General features: G+C 43.5%; 1 protein-coding gene across 6 annotated transcripts in view; it reads right to left on the minus strand.

The window, feature by feature from the left end:
- Positions 1-6591: 6591 nt before the first annotated feature.
- The window catches only part of fgfr2 (fibroblast growth factor receptor 2), a 90223-nt gene continuing 73043 nt past the window's right edge, over positions 6592-23771 (minus strand). For all 6 annotated transcript variants that reach the window (XM_041788783.1, XM_041788781.1, XM_041788782.1 and 3 more), the window contains 5 exons: positions 21459-21581; positions 18191-18261; positions 10937-11074; positions 10660-10765; positions 6592-8689 (listed from right to left, as the gene is read on the minus strand). In XM_041788783.1, the coding sequence (XP_041644717.1) occupies positions 8525-8689; positions 10660-10765; positions 10937-11074; positions 18191-18261; positions 21459-21581 (603 nt within the window). In that variant the 3' untranslated portion in view covers positions 6592-8524. The remainder of the gene's footprint in view (positions 8690-10659; positions 10766-10936; positions 11075-18190; positions 18262-21458; positions 21582-23771) is intronic.

Raw genomic sequence — 23771 nt, forward strand, 5'->3', positions numbered from 1 at the left:
TAAAAGACACGCTGTTATACTACCAACCAAATCTTGTACAGGTTAGACTGAAATACTTAACTTGGGGTCTAGACTGGCCTGTGTGCAAAAGGCAAGGATGGAATGTCATATTTTAAGTTTGAAGTCAGGTGTGAAGATGATGTCATCCTTTGAAGAGGATGTCAACCTTCGAAGTTGACGTCATCCTTTGAAGTTAATGTTATCTTTTGAAGTTGACGTCATCCTTTGGAGATGATGTCATCCTTTGAAGATAATATCATCCTTTGAAGTTGACGTCATCCTTTGAAGATAATATCATCCTTTGAAGATAATATCATCCTTTGAAGTTGACGTCATCCTTTGAAGATAATATCATCCTTTGAAGTTGACGTCATCCTTTGAAGTTGACATCATCCTTTGAAGATGATGTCATCCTTTGAAGTTGACATAATCTTTTGAAGATGATGTCATCCTTTTAAGATGATGTCATCCTTTGAAGTTGACATCATGCTTTGAAAGTGATGTTGTCCTTTAAAAAACATTAAAGGCTTCAACGAATGACATCATCAGAGGCACAGGATGGAATGTTCCATGTTGTTAACTTCTGGAAAAGTCTGTGGAACTGTCGTGGAGCGAGGGTTTAGGATCATCAGAATGTTTTTACTCAAATGTGAGTTGAGCCTTTGTGTTCTTTTTGGTCTGCAGTGGTTTTGGTCTTGGAACTTTCCCATGATGCCATTGTTGCCCAGTCTCTTTCTGATTGTTGAATCATGAACTCTGACATTAACTGAATCAAGTGAGGTCTACAGGTCTTTAGATGTTGTTCTGGGGTCTTTTGGGACCTCCTGGATGAGTCGCCCATGCGTTCTTGGGGTCATTTTGAAAAGTTGTCTACTGTGGCCTTCTATTTGGCAAAAATAGAGGGGAAAAGACCCCAATGCCCCCAGCAACACAGTCTCCAATGTTGATATCAAATCTTATGAAACATTGCATCTTTGTCTTTGAAGATGATGTCATCAAAGATTGTGAAACATTCCATCCATGGCTTTGAGGACCTTTAGATGTTGTTCTGGGTTCTTTTGGGACCTCCAGGATGAGTCGTCCATGTGCTCTTGGAGTCATTTGGGTAGGCCGGCCACTCCTGGGAAGGTTCACTACTGTTCACAGTTTTCTCCATCCGTGGGTAATGGCTCTCACAGTGGTAGGCTGGAGTCCCAAAGCCTTAGAAATGTCTTTGTAACCCTTTCCAGACTAATAGATGCCAGTGACTTAGATTTCTTTAGATGGCGCCATGATGTGTTGGAAATCTTTACGCCTACTTCGCTTTGTCAGACAGGTTCTATTTAAGGGATTTCTGGATTCAAAAGGTCTGACAGTAATCAGGTCTGGGTGTGGATGGTCAAACTGAACTCAGCTTTACAGAAATGTTGTTAATCTGAGTTAATTCATGCTTTAACATGGAGGGGCCGTGACTTTTCCACATGGGCCAGGTAGGCTTGGATGGCTTTTCCCCTCAATAAATGAAATAATAATTTAAAAACTGACTTTTGTATTTATTCTGGTTATCTCTGTCTAATATCAAAATTACTTTAATGATCTGAAACATTAAAGTGTGACAAATATGCTACAGAGGAGCCCATGGATTTCAGTTTTTAAAATATGGAGATGGCAACCAAGTTAATTGTCATTAATTTTTCACTAATTGTTTTCAATGAAAATGACAAATTTTAAAAGACACTAATTTGTGTTCTTGAGGGGCCCATTCATTCCCAACACAGAGTACAGATGTGGTTAAAATAGCTGCCACCATTGAACATGACCACATGCCTGTCTGTCTGTATCAGTCACTTTGGTAAATCAACTCTGATTGGCTTAAATCAAATCAGATAAATGAAGTCACTCTGTGAAATCCAATGAGAGCTCTGATAAGACAAAAAGACAATCAATCAGCTAATCAAAGGTCGTATTAATTGATCAGATGGTCTGATGGAGACACAGAGACATGAGATAACACTGAGTTCATTCATGACCACGAAAACAGCCTCTGTGTATCAGACCTGATCTGTTTACTGTGTTTGTGCTGAACGCTGCAGTTTTAAACAAAGACATGTCTAATCAGAACCATCAGGAAAACCGTCTAGCTGTATCACGTTGGCATGTTACCAGAATTTGATCTGACATTAGTCCAACCTCTGCCAGCCAAGTGAAGAGGCGAGAAACTGCCTTTTTTTTATAAAAAGTTGAGTTACAAAAGAGACGGGAGCATATGGTGCTCTGAAACTACTTAAGAAACAAACAACCAGGCATGCTCACACCTACAGCCAATTCAGAGTCACCTATTAACCTAACAAGCAGAGAACTTTGCACAGAAAGGCCCTGACCAGGATGCAAACCGGGAACCTTCTTGCTACCCCCCGCTGCTGTGCAGCGCTCCATAGGCACTAATGCAACCCCATATCAGAGATGCAGGCTTTAGAACTGAGCCAGGAGAACAAGCTGGATGCTCCCTCTCCTCTTTAGCCCACAGGACACGGCGTCTGTGGTTTCCTCTGACCACAGAACAGTTTTCCATGTTTCCTCAGTCCATGTTAAATGAGCTTTGGTCCAGAGAAGACTGCAGCGTTTCTGAATCCTGTTCACATTTGGCGTCTTCTCTCCATGATCCAGCTTTAACTGTCATTTGTGGATGGCACGGCCAACTGTGTTGACAGACAATGATTTCTGGAATGTTCTTGAGCCCATGCAGTGATTTCACAACAGAACTAGAAAAGCACTCAGAGAGCGCAGACCTCCACCATCAGCCCTATCTCCCAACAGTGAAGAATCCTTTAAAAACATTCCTTGATCCGGATCACTCCCAAAATCTAATTCGCTGATTACTCCCTCCCCCGGTGGGGTGGAGACATGGTGAGACAAAGCATTGGCTTCGCTACGTGTGGAAGTCATGGCAGAGGGTGAATATTCCTCTATTCCTCCCAGCATTCTGAGTATTCTTGCTACAATTCGCTGTCTTTCTCTCTGTTACGCTCCGACTCGTCTCCTCGACTGGGCATGCGTCTTTCAAACTCTATAAACTCCAAAACTTTGAATAAGTTACTCATGTCCACCATCTCCTGGTGTAAAATGGTAACAGCGCAGACCACTGCCATTAGCCCTATCTCCCAATCGTACAGAATCCTTTAAATAATTTCCTGGATCCAGACGGTGATCCGGATCACTCCCAAAATCTAACCAGTTCTTCCTTATGCCATTTCTGACATTTCCTGAAAATTTCATGAAAATGCGACCATGACTTTTTGAGTTATGTTGCTAACAAACAAACAAACAAACCCACCTGATCACATAACCTCCTTAGAATACCACGGCAACACAAATAGAAGTCTTGAATGTTGTTTAATTTCTTGTTTTTAATGATCAGACTCTGGTCTAAGGTTTAACTACAATTTAGCTTTTTATTGCAGACATCGAAACTGTCATTTCTTACTAGAATCACTCTGAAATGCAGGATGTTGCCATGGCAACCCTAAAAACAAACTAAACTGGATTCAGTTCTTCTGAAGTTTCTCTTAAAGTTCTGGACCCTCTAGATCTGACAGTTGAACCGCTCCGCCCGAATCACACACTGAGAGAAAAACAGTCCAAAGAAACGTTAAAATTCAAACATTCAGCTTTCTTTTAAACCAAAAACAATAATAATTCTTCTGTTTTCAGCCCAACAGCGAACCTGATGAAACTCAGAGCACAAAAAAAAGAGAGAAAAGGACGATGACGTATTTTTCAATCATTTATTTCTCAGAAGTGTGGTGAACACTCTCCAAAGAACATCATAAAGTTGGTCCAGTAGAAAAAGACATTAAAAACACTTGAATGATTAATACTTTGTTTTTCAGCTTTCATTTCTGTCGAGTCAATTTGGAGTCTAGAGTCTAAACGAGGGAGTGAATGCTAGTAAATGTTCCTCTGTCTGCCGTATAAATACCCAGAAATCATCTCCTACAGCAAATCTAGCAAAGAGTAAAACATCCGGATAGAAAATGGCATCGACACCTACGTAAGAAAGGGATTAGCTGACTATAAAATGTACAAATTTAACTTAATATTCACATTCATATATAAAACTTACAAAACCTGATCTTTCAGAAACCCTCTAAAAATATTTTTATCTGTTACTGCTGAAAGATTATTTAAATTACCATAAATTTAATGGATTATTTCATCATTAATGCCATCATTTCTGCCTTTTTTATTCCAGACGATTTTGATTCATCTCATAAAAACAAAGTCAATAAATTAACATGCTACCTCAGTCCCTGAAAGCCAAAACTCATCGTGTTACCGAGTCAGAGTAAGACACGTGTGTGCGTGTTACAGCGTGTCCTAACAGCATGAGAACGCAGCGTATCCCTTTGCATGGTGCAGAGCCGGGCGCTCGCCATCCACACGTTAAATATCTCTGCTAAGACGTTTAATGTAACCCTTTTACTGTGTGGTGTCTGGGGCTTTTATTTTGAAGGGGGAGAAACAAGTCTGACAGCTGAATAGTTCGCCTTGATACAACATTTAAAACACAGATATGCATGTTTTAATGCACCACCATCAAGGAAATCTTCCTGTAGGATGCTACCAAAACCCTGTCAACCTTTGAGCATGCTCATAGAGGGGGACAGGAAGCGAAACAGAGTGTGGCATCTTGCTAAAAGCATGCTCAAAGCTTGTTAGGACACTAACCACTGTCTCAGATTGAGTGCACTTTTGCTGTGTGATGGCTGAGGCATGCCAGCTCCAGCGTGCACATCACAGCTTTCAAACTAGGTGCATCGTCACAGCCCTGTATCTCTGCAAACCTCAATAAACCTCCCCACAAGTGACTTGATTCTTTATAGAAGTGGCTTGAAAATTTTAGAATAAAAGCTTCCTGTGCAAACAAGGGGAGACTATTTTCCATGGTACAGTTTCTACTAATGTGGAAAAGCAAATCTGTATGGCTCTTTATTTGTCAGTTTCCTCTGTATTTCTGTCATCAAGCATGCTGCTTGTGGTAAAAACAGGCGAGCCTCTTGTTCTCTAGATTCTTGGTGTAAGAGCTGCCGAGCTCGTTCACTCGGTCTGAAAGCCCTGACTTCTCAATATACACACTGAAATGAAAACCAAGCCACGATACAGCTGTTATGCTGACGCCATGCACCCAATCTGAAACAGCGGAAACCGAGAGCATGCATCATGCATGCATGGTGCACACTAAGGCTGAACCAGTTTGATCAAATATCTAACTGTGATTATTTTGACACGTATTACAAATTTAATATGGATTTTTGTATTGAAAGGAATGATCATGTTTTTAAAAAAAAAATCCTCTGGTCCTGGAGAGAGCCTGCTGCAGACATCCATGAAAACATGCACTCTTAAACATGCATGCATCCTATCATGTATGTAGATTTAAGCTGTTAATCGGTAAATCAAGATTACTCAAAGATGTTCTTTCCAGTTTGATGGTGAGTTTGGATATTTTAATCTGGTAATTTTGTGATTTTCTGGAAATAGACTTACATTCTTGAAGTATAAATAAACAAGTGCAAGCCAATATTGGCCAATAGCGATGCATGGGTGCATTTCTACCCTAAAGTTTATATCCTGATACTTTTTAAAATCACATGTATAAGACAAAACCAATCTTTTAATGATCGGTGGTTTTAAAAAGTACAAAAACTAAAAAAAAAACCTTCAAGTTCTAACACATACTTAGGAAAAAGCTGTGATGTGAGGAAAATTGCAAATATTCCAAAAAATTTTACTGCTGTTTAAGCCAGTGTTTCTGAACTTGTGGGTTGGGATCCAAAAGTGGGTCATGAAGTCCTTTTCAGTGGGTCATGGATGTGCGCCTGGGAAAAACATTGTGCCAAATTGTCTATGAGACTCTATAAAAAATGCATGTTTTGTCCTATTTCATCGTATTTTCACACATTTTTGTACCGTCTAAGGCCCAAGCTCTATTATTTTTTCATTAAATACATTTGATTGACCAAAAATTACCCCAAATTTTGGTCACAATTCTCCTTGGGGAGTCGAGAGTGGGTCCTGTGACTCAACCAGTTAAGAACCACTGGTTTAGACCCCATGCAGGGGCTTGTTTGCAGTTTTTACAGATCAAAAAACAGAACTTAGCCAGTATCAGGTACCTACTACTTGTATTTTTCCTGCTATGGTACTGGACTGGCTCAGAGCATCCATCCATCCATCTTCTTCCACTTATCCGAGGTCGGGTTGTGGGGTCAGCAGCCTAAGCAGGGAAGCCCAGACTTCCCTCTCTCCGGCCACTTCGTCCAGCTCTTCCCAGGGATCCTGAGGCGTTCCCAGGCCAGCCGAGCGACATAGTCTCTCCAGCATGTCCTGGGTCTTCCCCGGGGCCTCCTCCCAGTGGGACCTGCCCAGAACACCTCACCTGGAGGCGTCCAGAGGCATCCGGATCAGATGCCTGAGCCATCTTATCTGGCTCCTCTCAACGTGTAGGAGCAGCAGCTCTACTCCGAGTCTCTCCCGGATGGCCGAGCTTCTCACCCTATCTCTAAGGGAGAGCCCAGACACCCTGCGGAGGAAACTCATTTCAGCTGCCTGTATCTGTGATCTCGTTCTTTCGGTCACAACCCACAGCTCGTGACCATAGGTGAGGGTAGGAACGTAGACTGACCGGTAAATTGAGAGCTTCGCCTTTGTCTTCACCACAACAGACCGATGCAGAGACTGCATCACTGCCTTTGCCGCACAGATCCGCCTGTCAATCTCCCGCTCCATTCTTCCCTCACTCGTGAACAAGAGCCTGAGATACTTGAACTCCTCCACTTGGGGCAGGATCTAATTCCCAACCTGGAGAGGGCATTCCACCCTTTTCCGACTGAGGACCATGGCCTCAGATTTGGAGGTGCTGATTCTGCCCAGAGCAGTCAGCGCATAACAATCACAACCTACCAAACCGCATAAATAAGAAATAAGACCTAGTGCTTTGCATTGGCTTGTCCACGAGTGTCATTGTAGTTTCAACACAGTGACACTGTGAGATGACGTACCCCTCCTCATTGGTCAGCAGGCCTGGGGAGGGGAGGATCGCTCAGTTAGCAAGAGAGCCTCTTCACCCATCCATTAGACAGCTAATGTTAGCTCAGTTGCTAACACTATTAGTGACCTGGGCAGAGGGAATTCCCAAGCAGCTTGCAACCCCAGATCAACACCTGCAGATCAAGCATCTCAACACAAACACCATCCAGAGATCCTGCAACTTCAGGAAGTGGCAGTTGAACGTGGGCCCTGCAGCTTTTCAGAACCGAACAGCCTAATATCCTGCATCAGTGAGAGAGTTGGGATGTGCATCCACTCTTTAACAAACAAGGTGTTTCATGCTGCGGGAATGGCTACCTTGATTGCCCTAGACTTTAACAGCTCAGTTTACAGTTATGCATGCAATCTCAACCCAAAGGCAGCAGAATTTTGGTGGGTTGGTTGCACTTGAAAGACCTTGCCCATGGGCACTGTGATGTCTTCATCTAGCCCTGGACAGGCTTTATAGGATGGCTACTTTTAACTGACTTCATTATACTTCATTTAAATGTTTGAGAATCTGCACCAACTTTATTAAGGGGGATTAAACAACACATTTGACAACACAAGAGAGCCTCTTTTTTGCTCTCTGGCTGAAAACACTGGATGGCGGTAAATGCACGCCTCTACAGATGTCGCCTGTCTGCAGCCAAGCACTTCTCCATTTCCTTGAAATATTGGGATATAATTTAGATTTCATAATGAATGTATGAGGCTGATTTTGTCCTGTTGGCTCGCTCTTGTCCCATGCTGTTAGGACACACTGATAAAGTGTGTATTTGTGTGTGTGTGTGCAGAGAAATATAGGACACATCCTGTTAGCGTACCTGCCTGTAAGAGGGCGGGGTTATTTCCATACAAAAAATAATTCATTGTAAATATATAATATATATTTATACATTTTTGAATATATTTACAAATATACCCAGCACTATACATTATACTGTGTATTTATTTCTCCAGAATAATTGGGAAGTTTTTATCAAGAGAATGAAAGAGAAATGCATCAATATGACAAAATAAAGAGGAGAGGCGTTCCTATATGAGCTCTCCGATTCCTCTCTTTGTTAGTTTTGTCTCTCAGTCTGTTTCCTATTTGTTCTCCTCTTCTAATCCCTCGTTTTTTAAAGTCCTCATAGGTCCATACATTCCTCCAGGAGCAGAAAAAAAGTCTTGGAATGCCAGCGGCTGGAATGAGATCGTCGATTGTGAAACCAAACCTCTGAGTCTGAGGAGGAGGAGGTCTGTGTCCTCTCCTTTAAGACGTTCGGCGAGTGGCAGTGTGAAGGTGACAGCAGCGACGCCGCCGCCCAGCCCCTGTCCAGGTCCGTTAGTCCATCAGGAACCTTAGCAGGGCGAAGGGGGGGCAGGAGAAAGGGGTCTGTGCTGGGTGTGATTGAGGGGGGGCAGGTGGGGCTGGGGTTTGAAGATAAACAGGCGGGGTGGGGGTGTGGTCTCATGTTTTGACGTTCCCGTTGATGTGCTGGTACTTGGGGAGGCAGGGCTCGTCCGGTAACGGGTCGTGGGAAAACACCGAGTCGTCTCCGGAGGAGCAAGAGCTGCGGGTGTCGGGAAAGCTTGGGGAATACTGCTCTGTGGGGGCACACAGGTCCAGGTACTCCTGCAGACACAGAGACATGGCATCACGTTACAACGAGAGATAAAATAATAAAGTCTGTCAACAAGAAACGGGACTTTCCAGAGAGGAGTATCACCTTCAGGAGATATTTATCTAAAGCTCATAAGGATTTATGAAACAGCACAGGAAAAATAATCTTTCACTGGATACTCTATGAAAATATTTAAAGGAACAATACAGAATAAATTAAATATGGGCTGCCAGCAGAGCTTGATGGAAGACGCCTGACCTGGTTGTGGTTTTGGTTAGGGGTGTGTGAGATTAACAAGATAGCGCCTGCGTCTATAGGCGCTGCTGTTTCCTCCGACAAAACTTCAGATTTCAGACAGTTCTCACCAATGGTAACTGCTGCAAAAGTCGACAGTATGGTAATGTTTTTAAGAAGCACGATGGGGTTCAAATTTATTTTATTTTCAAGTAAATACATCAGAGAAAGCTTGAAAATGGCAAAGCATGGACACAACATAAAGGCATCCTGCAGAGGGAACACTGTTGAATTTTGTCAACTTACAGGCACCATAGAGGATACACTGTTGAATTTTGTCCACTTACAGGCACCATAGAGGACACACTGTTGAATTTTGTCCACTTACAGGCACCATAGAGGATACATTTTTGTAAGACACCTTATTCTTATTATCCTTAAAGGCTCTTTCACAATATTTCCTCAAACATTAGGTCAAAGTTCCCCTTCTGTGTCCACCAATGGTCATGTTATAAAGTCTATATTTTTTTTCATAGCGTTCCTTAAAGAAAAAGTGCTCAGTTTTGACTGTTACTGATTGTCTTTTTAACCTTAGTCTAGCAGTCTAAACACATCTATCATGCTCATTTAGCAGTATTTGCATTTGACATTCATCATCTAGGAGCATGTCTAGTTTCAGTCCAACAGAATAAGTCTTTAAGGTCAGGAGGTTTTGGAAAAAGAGGGCATGCTTCAGCTAGAGAAGTGGGTCAGAAAAGTGGCGCTGCATCCCTTCTTGTTAGCCTCGGTTTCAGCCCAAACAAATGTGACGTGTGTCACTGAAACACTCGACATCGACACCGAGGGCCGGCTGGAAAAAATAAAGAAGCTGGCAGAAGCAAACACCCCTCTTTAAAAACAGAACCGAGATGAAGGAGGCTGAAAGCCCACAGAAATCCTGTTATTAATTTCTGGCTGGGCTCAGTGTTGGGAAGTTATTTTGCTCTTTTCATGTCGACTGAGGCTTGTTTTTTTCCCCCTCCTGCTCGTCTTTCATGGCGCTCTTTGGGTCGAGTTGTGAGGAGGAAGAGCTCTTGGGGTTTTCTAGAAAATGAGCGCTGGCTTCCATTTTCCCAGCTCAACACGAGAAGGCTCACATTACTAAAGAGCTCCACATCTGCCAGCGGTTTAGGGCAAAGAGAGAGGGAGGAGGGGAAAAAGGCAAGAAAAAGACGCTTTATTACATTTCAAAAGTTCAAACTCTGAGTCGGCCTTTTTGGCATAAATTCATGAAGTTTCAGCTCCACAGCAGACGAGTCCTGACAGCTTTCCATCGACGGCCTCTTTTCAGGTCGGCATGCGGATATCACAAGAGACAGGAAGGGGGATGGAAAGAGACGCAGGCTGTTATATAGAGCGAACACCGACGTGATGATTGGGCAGCTTCACCAGGCCGTGGCGGCCATGTTGGGCCTGGATCGAATCATCTAGACATTTTTTTCAGTCACAATGCAGACCTGGAGTTAGCAACGTGGCTCCTAATGCTCCTAAAGCTTTCAGCAGCCGACCCCTGCGTGCACCGAGAGCGTGATTCAGTTTGGACCGAGCATCGTGTTTCTGTGTGCAGGAATGTGCCGTCTTATTCGACTTTATTGTTTTAAAATGACGTCTCTCCTTCTGCCAGGAAATCACGAGAGCTGAGCAGCACGAGATCTCACCGCCACGGATCCAGGGCGAGTTTATAGAAGAGAGAAAGAGCTGCTCTCACCTCGTTGGTGCTGAGGGTGAGGATCCGGTCCAGGTCCTCTACGAGCTGCTTGAAGGTCGGTCTCTGGGACGAGATGGCGTGCCAGCAGTCCTTCATCATCATGTACCTGCAGGTGACAAAAAATGTTATATCTGGTGTTTTCTCTGCACTCAGAAGTGCTGCTCTTATTTATATGTTGTTTATCTGGTCTTTAAGTTTCTTAATTTTGTGGGGGATTGATGGAGGTCAGGGGTCAGAGCTGGTGTTTCTGTGACAGTGAGATTCTAAAGACTCTTACAGCTCGTTGGTGCAGTTTCCAGGCTTGTCCATGCGATGTCCCTCTTTGAGCAGCTTGAAGAGCTCCTCTACAGGGATGCCGGGGTACGGGGACCCCCCCAGGGTGAAGATCTCCCACATCAGCACCCCGAACGACCAGCTGAGGACACAGAAAGAGAAACGTTAAGACTGTGGTAGAGAACATAAGCCAAACAGTGAGTAAACGGTGCTCAGAGGCTCCAGGCCGGTGCGGCGGCGTCCATCGGTGTCAATGTCCTTTAACCCACTGATCGTTTACATGCAGTCTCCCTGCCACGCTCCCACACAGCCCACTCAGTGTTCCCGCGGGGCGTCAATGCCTTCTTTCTGCCGGCCGGTGGCTCGTGGTGCGAAGCCGCTCTCTGTGCCACTCTGCCCTCGGCTCAATGGCGGCTTTTGTGCCCGCTGACCGCTCACACAGGCGGGCATTGTCCCGTCACACCACGCCAAAACAAACACAGGACCACCCACAGAGCATGGGGGGGGGTGGGGCTGGGGGGTGTCTGGAGATGGTTAACGACTACATTAACCGTTAACTACTTCCTCATCCGAGTGGAAGTATCAGTGATTCCTGATCTCCGTCTCTGTCCTTCAGTTTAGATCACACTGTTAATCATTACGGTTCTGACTGCACAAAGACGCCATTATAACACACTGATGTGTGTGTTCGTGGTCGGCGCGCATGCACGGCGGCTCATCAGCTGGTCCGTCTGTTTACACAGCAGCTCTGAGCTCGTCCTCTCCTCTATCTCTGAGATGAATCTCTCTCCATGTTGACACACTCATCTCTGCTTTCCTTCTCAGTGATAGTCATCCACCTGCAGCCAACCCTGACTCCACAAACAAACACGCACACCAACACGCCACGGGTCACTCTAGCTGACCTGTCGGCTTTAGAAGACGCTCAGTATGCTCATTACAAGGCTCCACGCTAGCTGTTTATAACAACATCCTAAAAAGACACTTTTAACTGTCCAGAAGACTCTAAATGTCCCTGAAAAGCTGCCTCTTTACCTGACTTATGCACCTAAATCAGTGGCTGTGGGAATTTGCACAACCATACTTTATTACCAACCTTCATCCAATCAGAGTAAAGGGATGCTGTCCATGCAGGCTCATATTTCAGACTCTTATTTGTGTCCCATTATGCTCAGATCTCTGCAGCCTAGTTGTTCATTCATGATATCGACTAAAAGCTCCGTGAAAACAAATGTCCTAAAAACAGCCAATACTTGTCCATGCATCAGCAGAGCCTCTTAGCTGTAGGAGCTGCACGGTTATATTTATTTTTCTGTTTCATTATGTTAATGGGAGTTGGGACCCCTTTGCTGCCGTGTTTCCCTCTCTGACTCAATCCTGAGCCGCCCTGTCAGAGCACCATCAGCGACTTTCATTTGGATTCATGTATTCATTTAATCTGATGTCATGTATGGATCCGGCGCTCCTGGGAGGTTTGAGTGTTAGCCCGCCGCCCCGACATCTACCGTCCTCTTCTTCATCCCGTCTGTGAAAAAGCCAATTACTAAACGAGAGTGATGAAACATAATTAGCAGTGAGCTGACAGAACCGACCACGGCAAACACTTCATACCTCAACCCCCCCGCTCCGCCTCCCCCCATCGCAGGTTATTGAGCGCTGCTGCTGCAGGAAATATGAAGGACACCATGCACGTGCGCTTATAATTGACGGCCTTTGCTAACTCTGATTGGTCCCCTGGCAAAACCATCAGGACGCCCCTCTCATAGAAACTACGCTGGGCATCTTCATATTTTCCCTGTGCCCAGTCTGTTATCGCTAAACGGTGAAATTGTAGCCTTAATTTGGACCTTTCTATTGTCATATTTTAATGATGTTTCAGTGCATCATAGCTCCCTTGATTGCAGAGTAGGAATAGGCAGTAATACTGTAACCCTGTGTATTTAAAAAAAGCCATGGTATTGCTCTAACAACCAATGGTGGTGTTTGATGAGGAAATAATTAGGCTACTATAAAAGCCTCAAGAATGTCTGTTTCCAGCAGCAGCACTACTACCTGTGTGAAGATGTGACAAAAGAAAAGGACTTGCAAATATGCCCGTCACGGCATGGTGCTGCTTCACATGTGGCACAGCGTTCTCCAGAGTCTAACTGTTAAATCTGCATTACTGGTTGTAATGACGCATGGAAAAGAGTCTTTTTTAGGGTTGAATCAGTGGTGAGATATAATCAGAAGTGTATGGTTAACAACCATACATGCTGAAGCAGCAAAATCTGGTGCAATTAATAATAAAAATACACTTTTTTGGTATTGCAATTTGTAAAACAAACAGTTCCAACGTGCTCCACAAATCTCAGTACAGGCAGACAGAATAGAAAACTACTGTTTAATCAGGTATGGGGTTCCATTTGTGGATACGGCGTGGGCAAATGAGTGAAAATGGACGGTATCATGAACAAAAACGTCTACCACAACATCTTAGTGCATCATGGAATCCCTTCTGGACTGAATCTGATTGGTCGTGGGTTCATATACCAACAAGATAATGACCCCAAGCATACTTCAAAGCTGTGCAGAGACTATTTGACCAAGAAAAAGGACTCTGGAGTACTGGAACTGATGGACTGGCCAAGTCAAAGTCCGGATTTGAATCCTATTGAACAAATTTGGGATTTAGTAGATTCAAAGATTGATGGCAAAAAAGTTTCATCTAAAGCAAGTCTGTGGGAACAGCTAGAAACTATTTGGAACTCAAAAACAAAAGAGACTGAGGAAAAGTTCATAAAAACAATGGCAGCAAGAATGCAAGCTGTTACCAAGGCCAAAGGAACCATACAAAATATGAAGTTTTTTGGTTATCATGTGCGAAAAAGGACTATTTAGTTGTTTCAGTTTGTTATTTGCCAAATAAATAATAACATTTTTAGTTTCAAACAAGTTTTTGAAAGATTTCTAAAATATTTATGGTTTCTCGTTTTTATGACAGGTGGTCTAAATTTGTTAAGCACTGTATACAAATGAAAATATATAGATAGTGTTGTGCCCCTAATAATTTTTCGATCAGGAGAGCTGGGTGTGGGTCCTTATGGAAGTGTCCTTATTTTAATCTTGGAAGCACTTTGTTAAAGGATTGAATGAAACGCCTGCTCGGCTCGTTGTGTTGCACATGCATGCCTGGAAGTGCTTGGCCCGACCTGCTTCTACCTGCATAATGTGGTTTTAAACACAGTGGTAATATCGTATACCTCAGGAACATTTTGGGAAGGTTTAATGGTATTAGAGGATGAATATCGCCAGCATTTTAAAAATCACCAGTGGTAGAAATGTCCGTTCACACTGTTGCATCTGTCTACATAAATGCTGTTAGTGATGACTGATGACGTGTCAGGAACATAAAGAGTCGCTTCTTTCAGAGGAGAACTCTTCACCACTTCTCCAGTCTCTCTGTTTGCAGAGGGCACTGGACATCGAGGGTTAAAAGTTACAGAAAGGACTGAGCTTTTTTCTACTGTCAGTAAGCAAGCAGGGCAGGCCTAAGCAGAGGTCCATTTCCTTAACTGGACTGCTGCTGTCTGACTCTCTCACAGACAATCTCCTCTCCCGCGGGTCAGTGTGCGAGCATTTATCTAATTGCCACACGCACTCCCCGTCTGGAGGAAAACTTCAAACGCTGCTGTCAGAGCGCATGAGGCTCAAGCGCAGAAACAGAGACGCTCTTCCTTTGTTCTGTTTTTAGAACGAGAACTCTGAAAAAAGAGAGACAGAGACGGGTCAGCAGCTCGCACAGCAGATGAATGAAAGTAAGAGTGAGCGGAGGAAGGAGGAGAAAGAGGAGGAGGTTGTATTGATCAGGACGTCTCCGAAACGATGAGCCACATGTTCAAAGTGTTTCAGAGTCAGGACAGGACAGGGTGAGGGTTGAAGGAGACGCTTCAGGAGGAAGAGGAGCACAATCAGAGGCCCAAAGAGGAGGGGGGACTTCCGAGCTGAGCCGGAGGAGTAAGGGGTGAGCCTGCTGGGGGGAGGACGAGGTGATGGTGGGCTCCTTCCAGGCCCTTTGAAGCTGCTCAGATTAGTAACACGGCATTGGCTCCAAGTCTAGCGTGAAATCCTCACTTCTGCCAAAGAGCGGCCAGCGCTGGACACACAGACACTCCTAACGCCGAGCAGTGCTGCAGCACAACACCTCAGTGAAAAACAAGCCTCAGAGCCTGACAGCTGGGTGCAACAACACAGCCTAAAAATGGGGAGGAAGGTGTGCTTTTCTGGATGTTTCTGCACCACTGATGAGAGCTGGCAGCAGGCTGTGACGCTGCAGATGTAGAAACTCATGCAATTCATCCTAAAGCCTCTAACACTGCAACTTGCATCACATATTTCAAAAAAGCAGACTCCAAATCAGGAGTTTACATGAGGTTTGATGTTTCTGTGACAAAGGAATTCAGCCGAAAAGATAAATAGGTTGCAAATAATTTCAACAAAGGTATACAAAAACACCCCCCAAAAAACAGATTTTCAGAGTCAAAATGGTCTTAAATTTTGACGTTTTCTCTAAGTCTGTACGGTGATGATAATGTGATACTCCTGGGCTAACCTCGCTAGTGTTTCCTTGTTGATCAGTCCCAAAAATGCAGGACTTGTGTGAGAAAATCTGGTAGAATTTCCTTCCATGCAGCAGCTTTTTCTTCTTTTATAATTAAAAAAAAACGAAGTTTTGGTTCTCATAATGGCAACTTTTTAAACTTGAAAATTTTGAGGCTTTTTCTTTTAAATATGTGACTTTTGAACTTGCAAATTTGATTTTTTTCTTTCTAGAAAATATTTTTATTCTTCATATTTTATATTCTAATTTTTTTTTTTTTTTTTTGTTAGAGTGGCTCTAAGGGCGCATTCACACCAGAGCTGTTTGGCCCGCCTTAAACGAACTCTGGTCCATTTTCCCGGATAGTCCGGTTCGTCTGGAGTGGTGTGAAAGCTCACACAAACTCTGGTGAGGACCAAACAAGTGGACTCCGGTCTGCCTGAAAACAGGGGGTCTCTGTCCGCTTCCAAACAAACCCTGGTGTGAACCAAAGACAACCAACTTGTGAACCAAAGACAGGAAGCGGCATAAAGCGCAATGATATAAGGATTTATATGTGATTTAATACACTCAAATACATGTCGGTAACTCCCTTGGCGTCTGTGTAACCATGGCAACACGTCGTAGTCCATGCTTATTTATTCGTCTCGTGTAAAGAACAACATGTTCGACAGCTCACCGTCTTGCTGACTGCTCCTTCTGCCCCAGAGCAAGAGCAGAAAAACCAAGACAGCGTAAATTCTGTTTTTTTCATTGTTTATGTGGAAAAAAGACCGGTGGAAGGAGCTGGAGTTCCCTGCTTCGTCTTCTTCTACGCCGGCTTTTCTTCTTGGTCGCCATTTGTTTGTGACGACAGTGCCCCTAGTGGGCAGATGTTGTAGGTGTTCAGGCGGTTTGGTTCATTTGACAAAGAGCAGTATGAATGCAAACCAAACTAAAGGAAAGTACAACAATGCTGCAAGTCCCCCAGACTATCAGGTGTGAAAACAACCTAAACTGCCTTTGTGAGTTCCAGAGTGGAGTCCTGTGCAGGACTGTTATCTTAATCACTCCCTTAATGCATGCCTACCTGCAGGTCCTCCCAATGGCTATTTACCTTGCTTTCCAGGACCATCCTGCAGGAATTTCTTTTTCAGCCTGCTCCCATCTGCAGCAACACTAAAACTGTCCATTCCTGCAGGTTTTCCATGCTTCCGTGCAGCCATCTATAGAGCTCAACAGTTTGGCCCCAGTAGTTAAATTCCTGTTCATTTTCCTCATGGTGGATTTAATTCTTATCCATGAATCATCCAAGTTAGACTGTCCAACACGAGTCAAAATGAATGTCCGACATGACAATTTAGGCCACTGCTCTATTCTTTAGCAGGTGATGTGTTTCCACCCCAAGAACAACTGTTCTATCCATCTCAGCTGCCGTAGAAGCAGCTCTGTTTGAGAGCACAGAAGAAGAAATTTAGCGCCATCTTCCATTCTGCATGTAGAATAAGTGGGAGGCCTCGGCCACTGCTGAAAGACCACTGTTTTTTTCCTTTTGATTCTCTCGGTGAGGTGAGCCCCAAGCTGGCTCTCACAGCACATGAGGTGCATTATATGGTGCGACTCTGCAGCGCTGGTGTGTTTTGGGCTTTATGCCATGGCATACACCGTAGGTCTGTGCAGCCCTGAACTCTAGGCAAAGGCCTATGCACGTAGCCGACAGCAGCTTCTCAAAGATGCAGCGATAAGTTTAAATGATGCAGACTGCAAGCCCTGTGATTGGTCAGCTGGGTAGCACTGTTGACTGCCAGTCTCTGAGTAATGTCTGCACACATATTGCTGTGAGATAAATGGCTGCAGATGGAGATACATCGAGTCAAATCTACTCACCATGCATTTCCTCACCCATGTCAGCTGATGCAGCGGCCGCACCTTCTATCTCCTCTAATGTCTCCTCTTTTTTCTTCAATGTGATAACTGCAGTACAACTGATCAGTAGTTATCTGTACTGCTCCTCCTGCTTTTTCAGCCTGCTAACTGTCACCAACCGGGCCAAACTCAATGGTATCACCAACACCGCTTCCAGAGTAATCGGTCTCCCCACACCCAACCTGTCTGCACTAAACAACAGGGCCATCTCACACATCGCAACCACAATAGAACAGGACATTACACACCCCCTCAACCAGTACCTCACCCCACTGCCTTCAGGGCATAGGTACAGGACACTAAAGTGTAAAAGGGCTCGCCTTGGGAAAAGCCTGATCCCCGCAGCCATTGCTGCTTTAAATAACAGGCCGCACTGAGTGTATACGTTTGTTTACCTGTGATTTGTGGTGTGATTTGTTGCCGTCTGTGTTTGTTGTCTGAATATGTACAGTGCTGTGAAAATGAATTTCCCTTTGGGGACAATAAAATCTAATCTAATCTAATCTAATCTATCAGCTCCCACTCCAACAAAACAGGCTTGGTTTCTGCTGCCATGGTTTGCAGCAAGTTGGAAATGTGGAGACAGGAAACTTGCACTGCAGAGTAATGTGGACACACTAATGTATAGATACTGTATGTAGTGCTCAAAACGGCATAGGTCACAGCAGTTTAGATTTAAAGCAGACGAAGAGGCCAGGCTTAACATTAAAAAAAAGCATGCAAAATCCTGGATGGACTGCATTTGAGTGTATTCTGAGTTTTCAGTGTACTTACACGTCACTCTGGTGCGTGTAGACCCGGTCGAAGAGAGCCTCTGGAGCCATCCATTTCACCGGGAGTCGACCCTGAGGACACAGACACGAAGGTTAAAAGTCACATTTATACCATGCTGTCGCTCTGATTCCTTTATTCCTGTCCTGATGAACATGTTTGAATCTCTGTGGGGATCTGATCCGTCCCACAGGCCGACAGGAGAGCAGCATGGAGACAACAGCGCTGTGTTTGTGACGATTTCCCAGAGGAACGTTTAGATCAGAGTTACTCAACCCTGCTATAACAAACAGCCAAACTGCTGAAAAAGACCTTTGCAAGAGCCACAATCTAAGTGGGGAGAAGTGGCAAAAATGGGTGGCAAATGGCAATAAAATAAGTTACAGGTGAAAAAAATGGTCAAGAAGGGCAAAAGATGGATGAAAGAGTTAAAAATAGGCATAAAATGGAAAAAAGTTTGAAAAGTGGCAAAAAAACTGGGTGAAAAATGACCAAAATAGGCAAAAGACAGCAAAAAGTGGGAAAGTAGGTAAACATGAGAAACAAAAGTGGCATTTACTGGCAAAAGGCAGGTGAATTGGTGAAAAAGTGGCAAAAAGTAGCAAAAAGGGGGTGAATTTGCATATAACAAAAAGCAGAAAAAAAATGGCCAAAACCAGATAAAAGTGTCAAAAATGGATTTAAAGTGGCATTTAAATTTGTTAAAGATGTTAAAAATGGGTGAAAAGGGAAAAATAGGCTTAAAATGTCAAAAAGCATTTACTGGCAAAAGGCAGCTTACATGGGCAAAAAGCAAAAAAAAAGTGGGCAAAACCGGATAAAAGTGTCAAAAATGGGTATAAAGCGGCATTAAAATTAGTCAAAGATGTAAAAAAAAATGGGTGAAAGGGGAAAAAAATAGGCAAAAAATCTTTGAAAAGTGGTAAAAACTGGTTGAAAAGTGACAAAAACAAGTGGAAAAATGACCAAAATAGGCAAAAAAACAGCAAGAAGATGTGAAAAATAGGTAAATATGAGAAAAAAGTGGCATTTACTGGCAAAAGGCAGCTTGAATGGGCAAAAAAGTGGCAAAAATGGATTTAAAATGGCATTAAAACTAGTTAAAGATGTAAAAGGCAATTAAGGCAGCTTAATTGGGCGAAAAGTGGGAAAAAATGTCAAAAAAGGGGGAAAGGCTGCAAAAAACAGGAGAAAGGTGTCAAAAACTTGTTTAAAAAGGGGGAAACTGGACAAAACCGTCAAAAAGTGCAAATAAGGGCAATGGAAATTTGCAGACTAAAAGAAGTGGACAGTTAAGTTTGACAATTTAAGCCGACTGCATAAGTGTGGGAACAAACGGATTAATGTGACATGAGATAGATCATTTCTGAGGTCAAACTTTTCTTTTTTTTAGGTTTTCTGGGGGAATAAAGAGCCACAAATCATCACAGAAGAGCCACAGGTTGAGTATGACTGGTTTAGACTGTTGAAGAAGCAGAGCTGATAAACAGGGTCACAGATAAAAGGAGAGGTTATCTCACTGAGAGCTCAGCAGCTAGAGCAGTGTGGTCGGTATGAGTGGGATATAAATCTGAGAATAAAGTCTCAGAGAAGTACTGATACCCTTTAACACCATCAGGAAAATAAACAACACAATGTAATCTGGCGCTGCTGTGATTTTCCAGATCATCTCCATCAGCATCATCACATGTTGTTGTTGTTGTTGTTCTCTGCGTGCATGCGATGAAGACCCATCCATGCATACTGAATGAGGACGAGTCCACGCCGCTTTGTGGTGGGAACAGCAGAGAAACTCCACCAAACCAGACCGCAGTGAGTTCCCCTCTCTCTCTCTCTCTCTCGCCCTCTCCCACTTTGTTTCTAATTGTATAAACGTCTATGGGACTAAAGGAACAAGAGGTTGAGGGATAAACACGCACGGTCTCCAGAAACACCACATTCAGAGGCGGCCTGGGAACCTGCGGCTTCTGCCAACACGCCGACCCGGAGAGAGCGAGACGGGACGATGAAGAAAGGAGAGAACGGGAGAGGAGATTTCACACTGCTGCTCTCGAAAACATCCCTCGCCTGACAACCCGACATCTTTGGATGGGAGACGGAGGGTTGTCATGGCACCAGAATTTAGACTTTGACAGCAAAAATAAAACTTTAGAGGTACCTGTTGATACCCCTGCAATGAAACTAGAACAGCTACACAGCCAATGCTGGGTAAGTCATTGTTTTAAATCAACGTAAAGAAATGTTGCAAAAATGAACGACTTTTGAAAGCTTTGGTGCTTTTTGATACAACTAAAATAACTGAGCATGCTAGTATCAGGGCACAGGGCTCAGGAACACTCCAGAAATCATCATCATCGTCACCATCCACAAATGACAGTTTAAGCTGGATCATGGAGAGAAGAAGCCATATGTGAACAGGATCCAGAAACACCGCCGTCTTCTCTGGACCAAAGCTCATTTAACATGGACTGAGGAAACATTGAAAACTGTTCTGTGGTCAGAGATTCAAATTATGACATTTATTGTGTTTCCTGTGGACCAAAGAGGATTTGGAGCATCCAGCTTGTTCTCCTGGCTCAGTTCTAAGGCCTGCATCTCTGATGGTATGGGGTTGCATTAGTGCCTATGGCGTGGGCAGCTCTAACATCTGGAAAGAAACTATCAATGCTGAAAAGTAGAGAGAGCTTTTAGAGCAACATATGCTCCCATCCAGACAACGTCCCTGTCAGGGAAGGCCTCGACTATTTCAGCAAGACAATGCTAAACCACATACCACATCCATTACAACAGCATGGCTTCACGGGAGAGGAGTCCAGGTCCTAAACTGGTCTGCCTCACCAATAAAAAAATATTTGGAGCTTCAGAAAAGAAAACCCAGGACTGTTAAGTAGCTAGAATCCAACACCAGACAAGAATCGGACAACATTTCTCTCTTAAATCTCCATCAACTGGTGTCCTCCATCCCAGATGTTTGGACTGACCCTGTCCCAACTTTTTTGAGAGTACTGCCATCAAATGCAAATGGGGCAATTTTCCATGAATGGTAAAATGTCTCAATTTCAACATCTGATATGTTGTTTATGCTCTATTGTGAAAAAAATATGGGTTTGAGATTTGACAATCACTGACTTGTGTTTTGTTAAAGTTCTACACAGCGTCCCAACTTTTCTGGAATTGTGGTTGTACATGCATGCATGTCCTTCTGCAATCAGGTACTTTTTAAATATGTTTCTCCTGTCCAGTCTTTGCAGCGTGTAGGTGGAGGACTCACATTGGTGGTCTTTTTGTAGTAGTCGATGTTGTGGACGTCTCTGGCCAGACCAAAGTCAGCGATCTTCATGACGTTGCTCTCTGTGACCAGAACATTCCTGGCTGCCAGGTCTCTGTGTATACACTGAAGATGAAGAGGGGAGGGGGTAAAGGAGTGGAAAAAGAGAAGAAAAAGAAAGAGAGTTACCTCATCTCATACATAAAGCAGGTCTAAAACAGGTGTAAACTTCACGTGGAGCCGTGTGGAGATGTTTGTGTCGGATGTGTTCATGCAGAAATAGGCAGCGTGACGCCATGATGACTGAGAGCGCTCCGACATGTCTGCATACGCTCACATTCCTCTCATACTTTAACACATACACGGTCAGAGGGATGTCTGTGTGATCTGTCACATTCCTACAGTGAGAGCGAGCGTGAGGCTGCATTGGCCAACATGCCCCCCCCCCCGCTGTGACAGCCTCACCATACTCCCACACAGAGGGGCTTTGTGGTGGGATGAGGGACAATGCAGAGAAGGGGGTGGGGGGTGTTTTTTAGGGGACAAGATTCCCACAGTGACGCACACAAGAGCTTTCTACGTAAACTCTCCAGGAGACGGCACGTTAGAGCGGTTTGAATGGCGGTGTGGGACCAGCGGGTAGGAATCAATGGAGGAAAGGTAGTCCATTAAAGCTCTAGGTGGACCTGTACGCTGCGGTTATCATCAGAACATGTCTTAATCCATCGGCTATGACCTCTACACTTTTATAAAAAATATATATATATTTACCACAGAATAACTGATTTACCTGGAGAGGAGTTCAGACATCTTACCACATGACTTGTTAGATGAAGGCAGACCAGAGTCTAGAGGAGTCTAGGACTGAGCTAAGAGGCTAGCTGAGCCTCTTTAACAGCTTTTCTCCCTCCTTTTGTCATCAACATGCCTATAACCTTCATGCAAAATAAAAGTATGGAATGTTTTATAAGCTTTGATGACATCATCTTCAAAGGCTGAGGGTAGAATGCTATATAAACTTTAAAGGATGACATCATCTTCAAAGGCTGAGGGCAGAATGCTGTATAAACTTTAAAGGATGACATCATCTTCAAAGGCTGAGGGCAGAATGCTCTATAAACAACAAAGGACAACCACATCTTCAAAGGCTGAGGGCAGAATGCTCTATAAACTTTAAAGGATGACATCATCTTCAAAGGCTGAGGGCAGAATGCTCTATAAACTTTAAAGGATGACATCATCTTCAAAGGCAGGGGATGGAATGTTGGTGAAGCTGGGGATGTTGGTGGCTTTTTCCCTTTAGTTTTGCAAAATAATAGGTCAGGGGTGGCAACTTTTGGCTTCTCACCAGTTCCATCCACTTTCTCAAAAGTTGCAACACACTTTTAAGCTGAAATTTGTGTCAAAATACCAGTTTAAAACATTTTTTTGCAGCAGTGATGTCATGAATTACACATCATGCAATCATTCAAGTACCATTTTTTTTTAGAATAACCTGCAAAAAAATCAAATTTTCTTCATTTTTGTACATTTTTATGATTAAATATGAGGATTTAATAAAAATCATAACTCCCTTTAATACAACAATTCCTATCAAATTACATAATTACATATTTTATCAAAAATTGTCAGCCTTAGTTCATTATTATATTGTATTGGTTGTAATATAGAATGATTTATTGCTTTTGTTTGTTGGAAAATACACAAAATGTGTAAGAATAATCGCATATCAAATCACAATATTGGGGAGAAATACCGCAATAAGATTATTTTCCTTCTTTTTCCCTATCTGTACGAAGCTGAGTCATGGTGTTGCGTTAAGGAAAGGGGCATTTCTGCGAGCCAGCCCATTCATATAAACAACAGGAGCTGGATTCCTTTTGAGAGCTAGTTTCCTTTCCGAACTGGTACCAACTGAAGAGCTGTGGGGGCAAAAAAACCTTGTCAGTTGTGATCCGTCTTTGGCGAGCCAGCCAGGAGAACCAGAAGGCCGGCTCTCATTACTGAGCTGAGTGAAAAAATTATGGATCTCCCATTACATCCAGTGAGGCTGGACAAACACTGGCTGTGGAAGCAAGACAGACCACTTGGTGGAAACGGACCACAAATGAGCATTGTCTAACTGCTGCTCCAGATTTTAAATGACGGCTTTTAATCATTGACTGCAAGTTTTGAACCTTTTTTTTAACTTTTGCCTTAATGTACCACTACTTTTAGGACTTAAAAGTTTTGCAAGTTTGTAGAAAGAATTGATTGTAGACCAAATCTCATCTCTGATGATGACTACAAGCTTGAAGGGTTGCATGCATCACATTT

Source organism: Cheilinus undulatus, linkage group 6, assembly GCF_018320785.1.
Source record: "Cheilinus undulatus linkage group 6, ASM1832078v1, whole genome shotgun sequence".
NCBI lineage: Eukaryota > Metazoa > Chordata > Actinopteri > Labriformes > Labridae > Cheilinus > Cheilinus undulatus.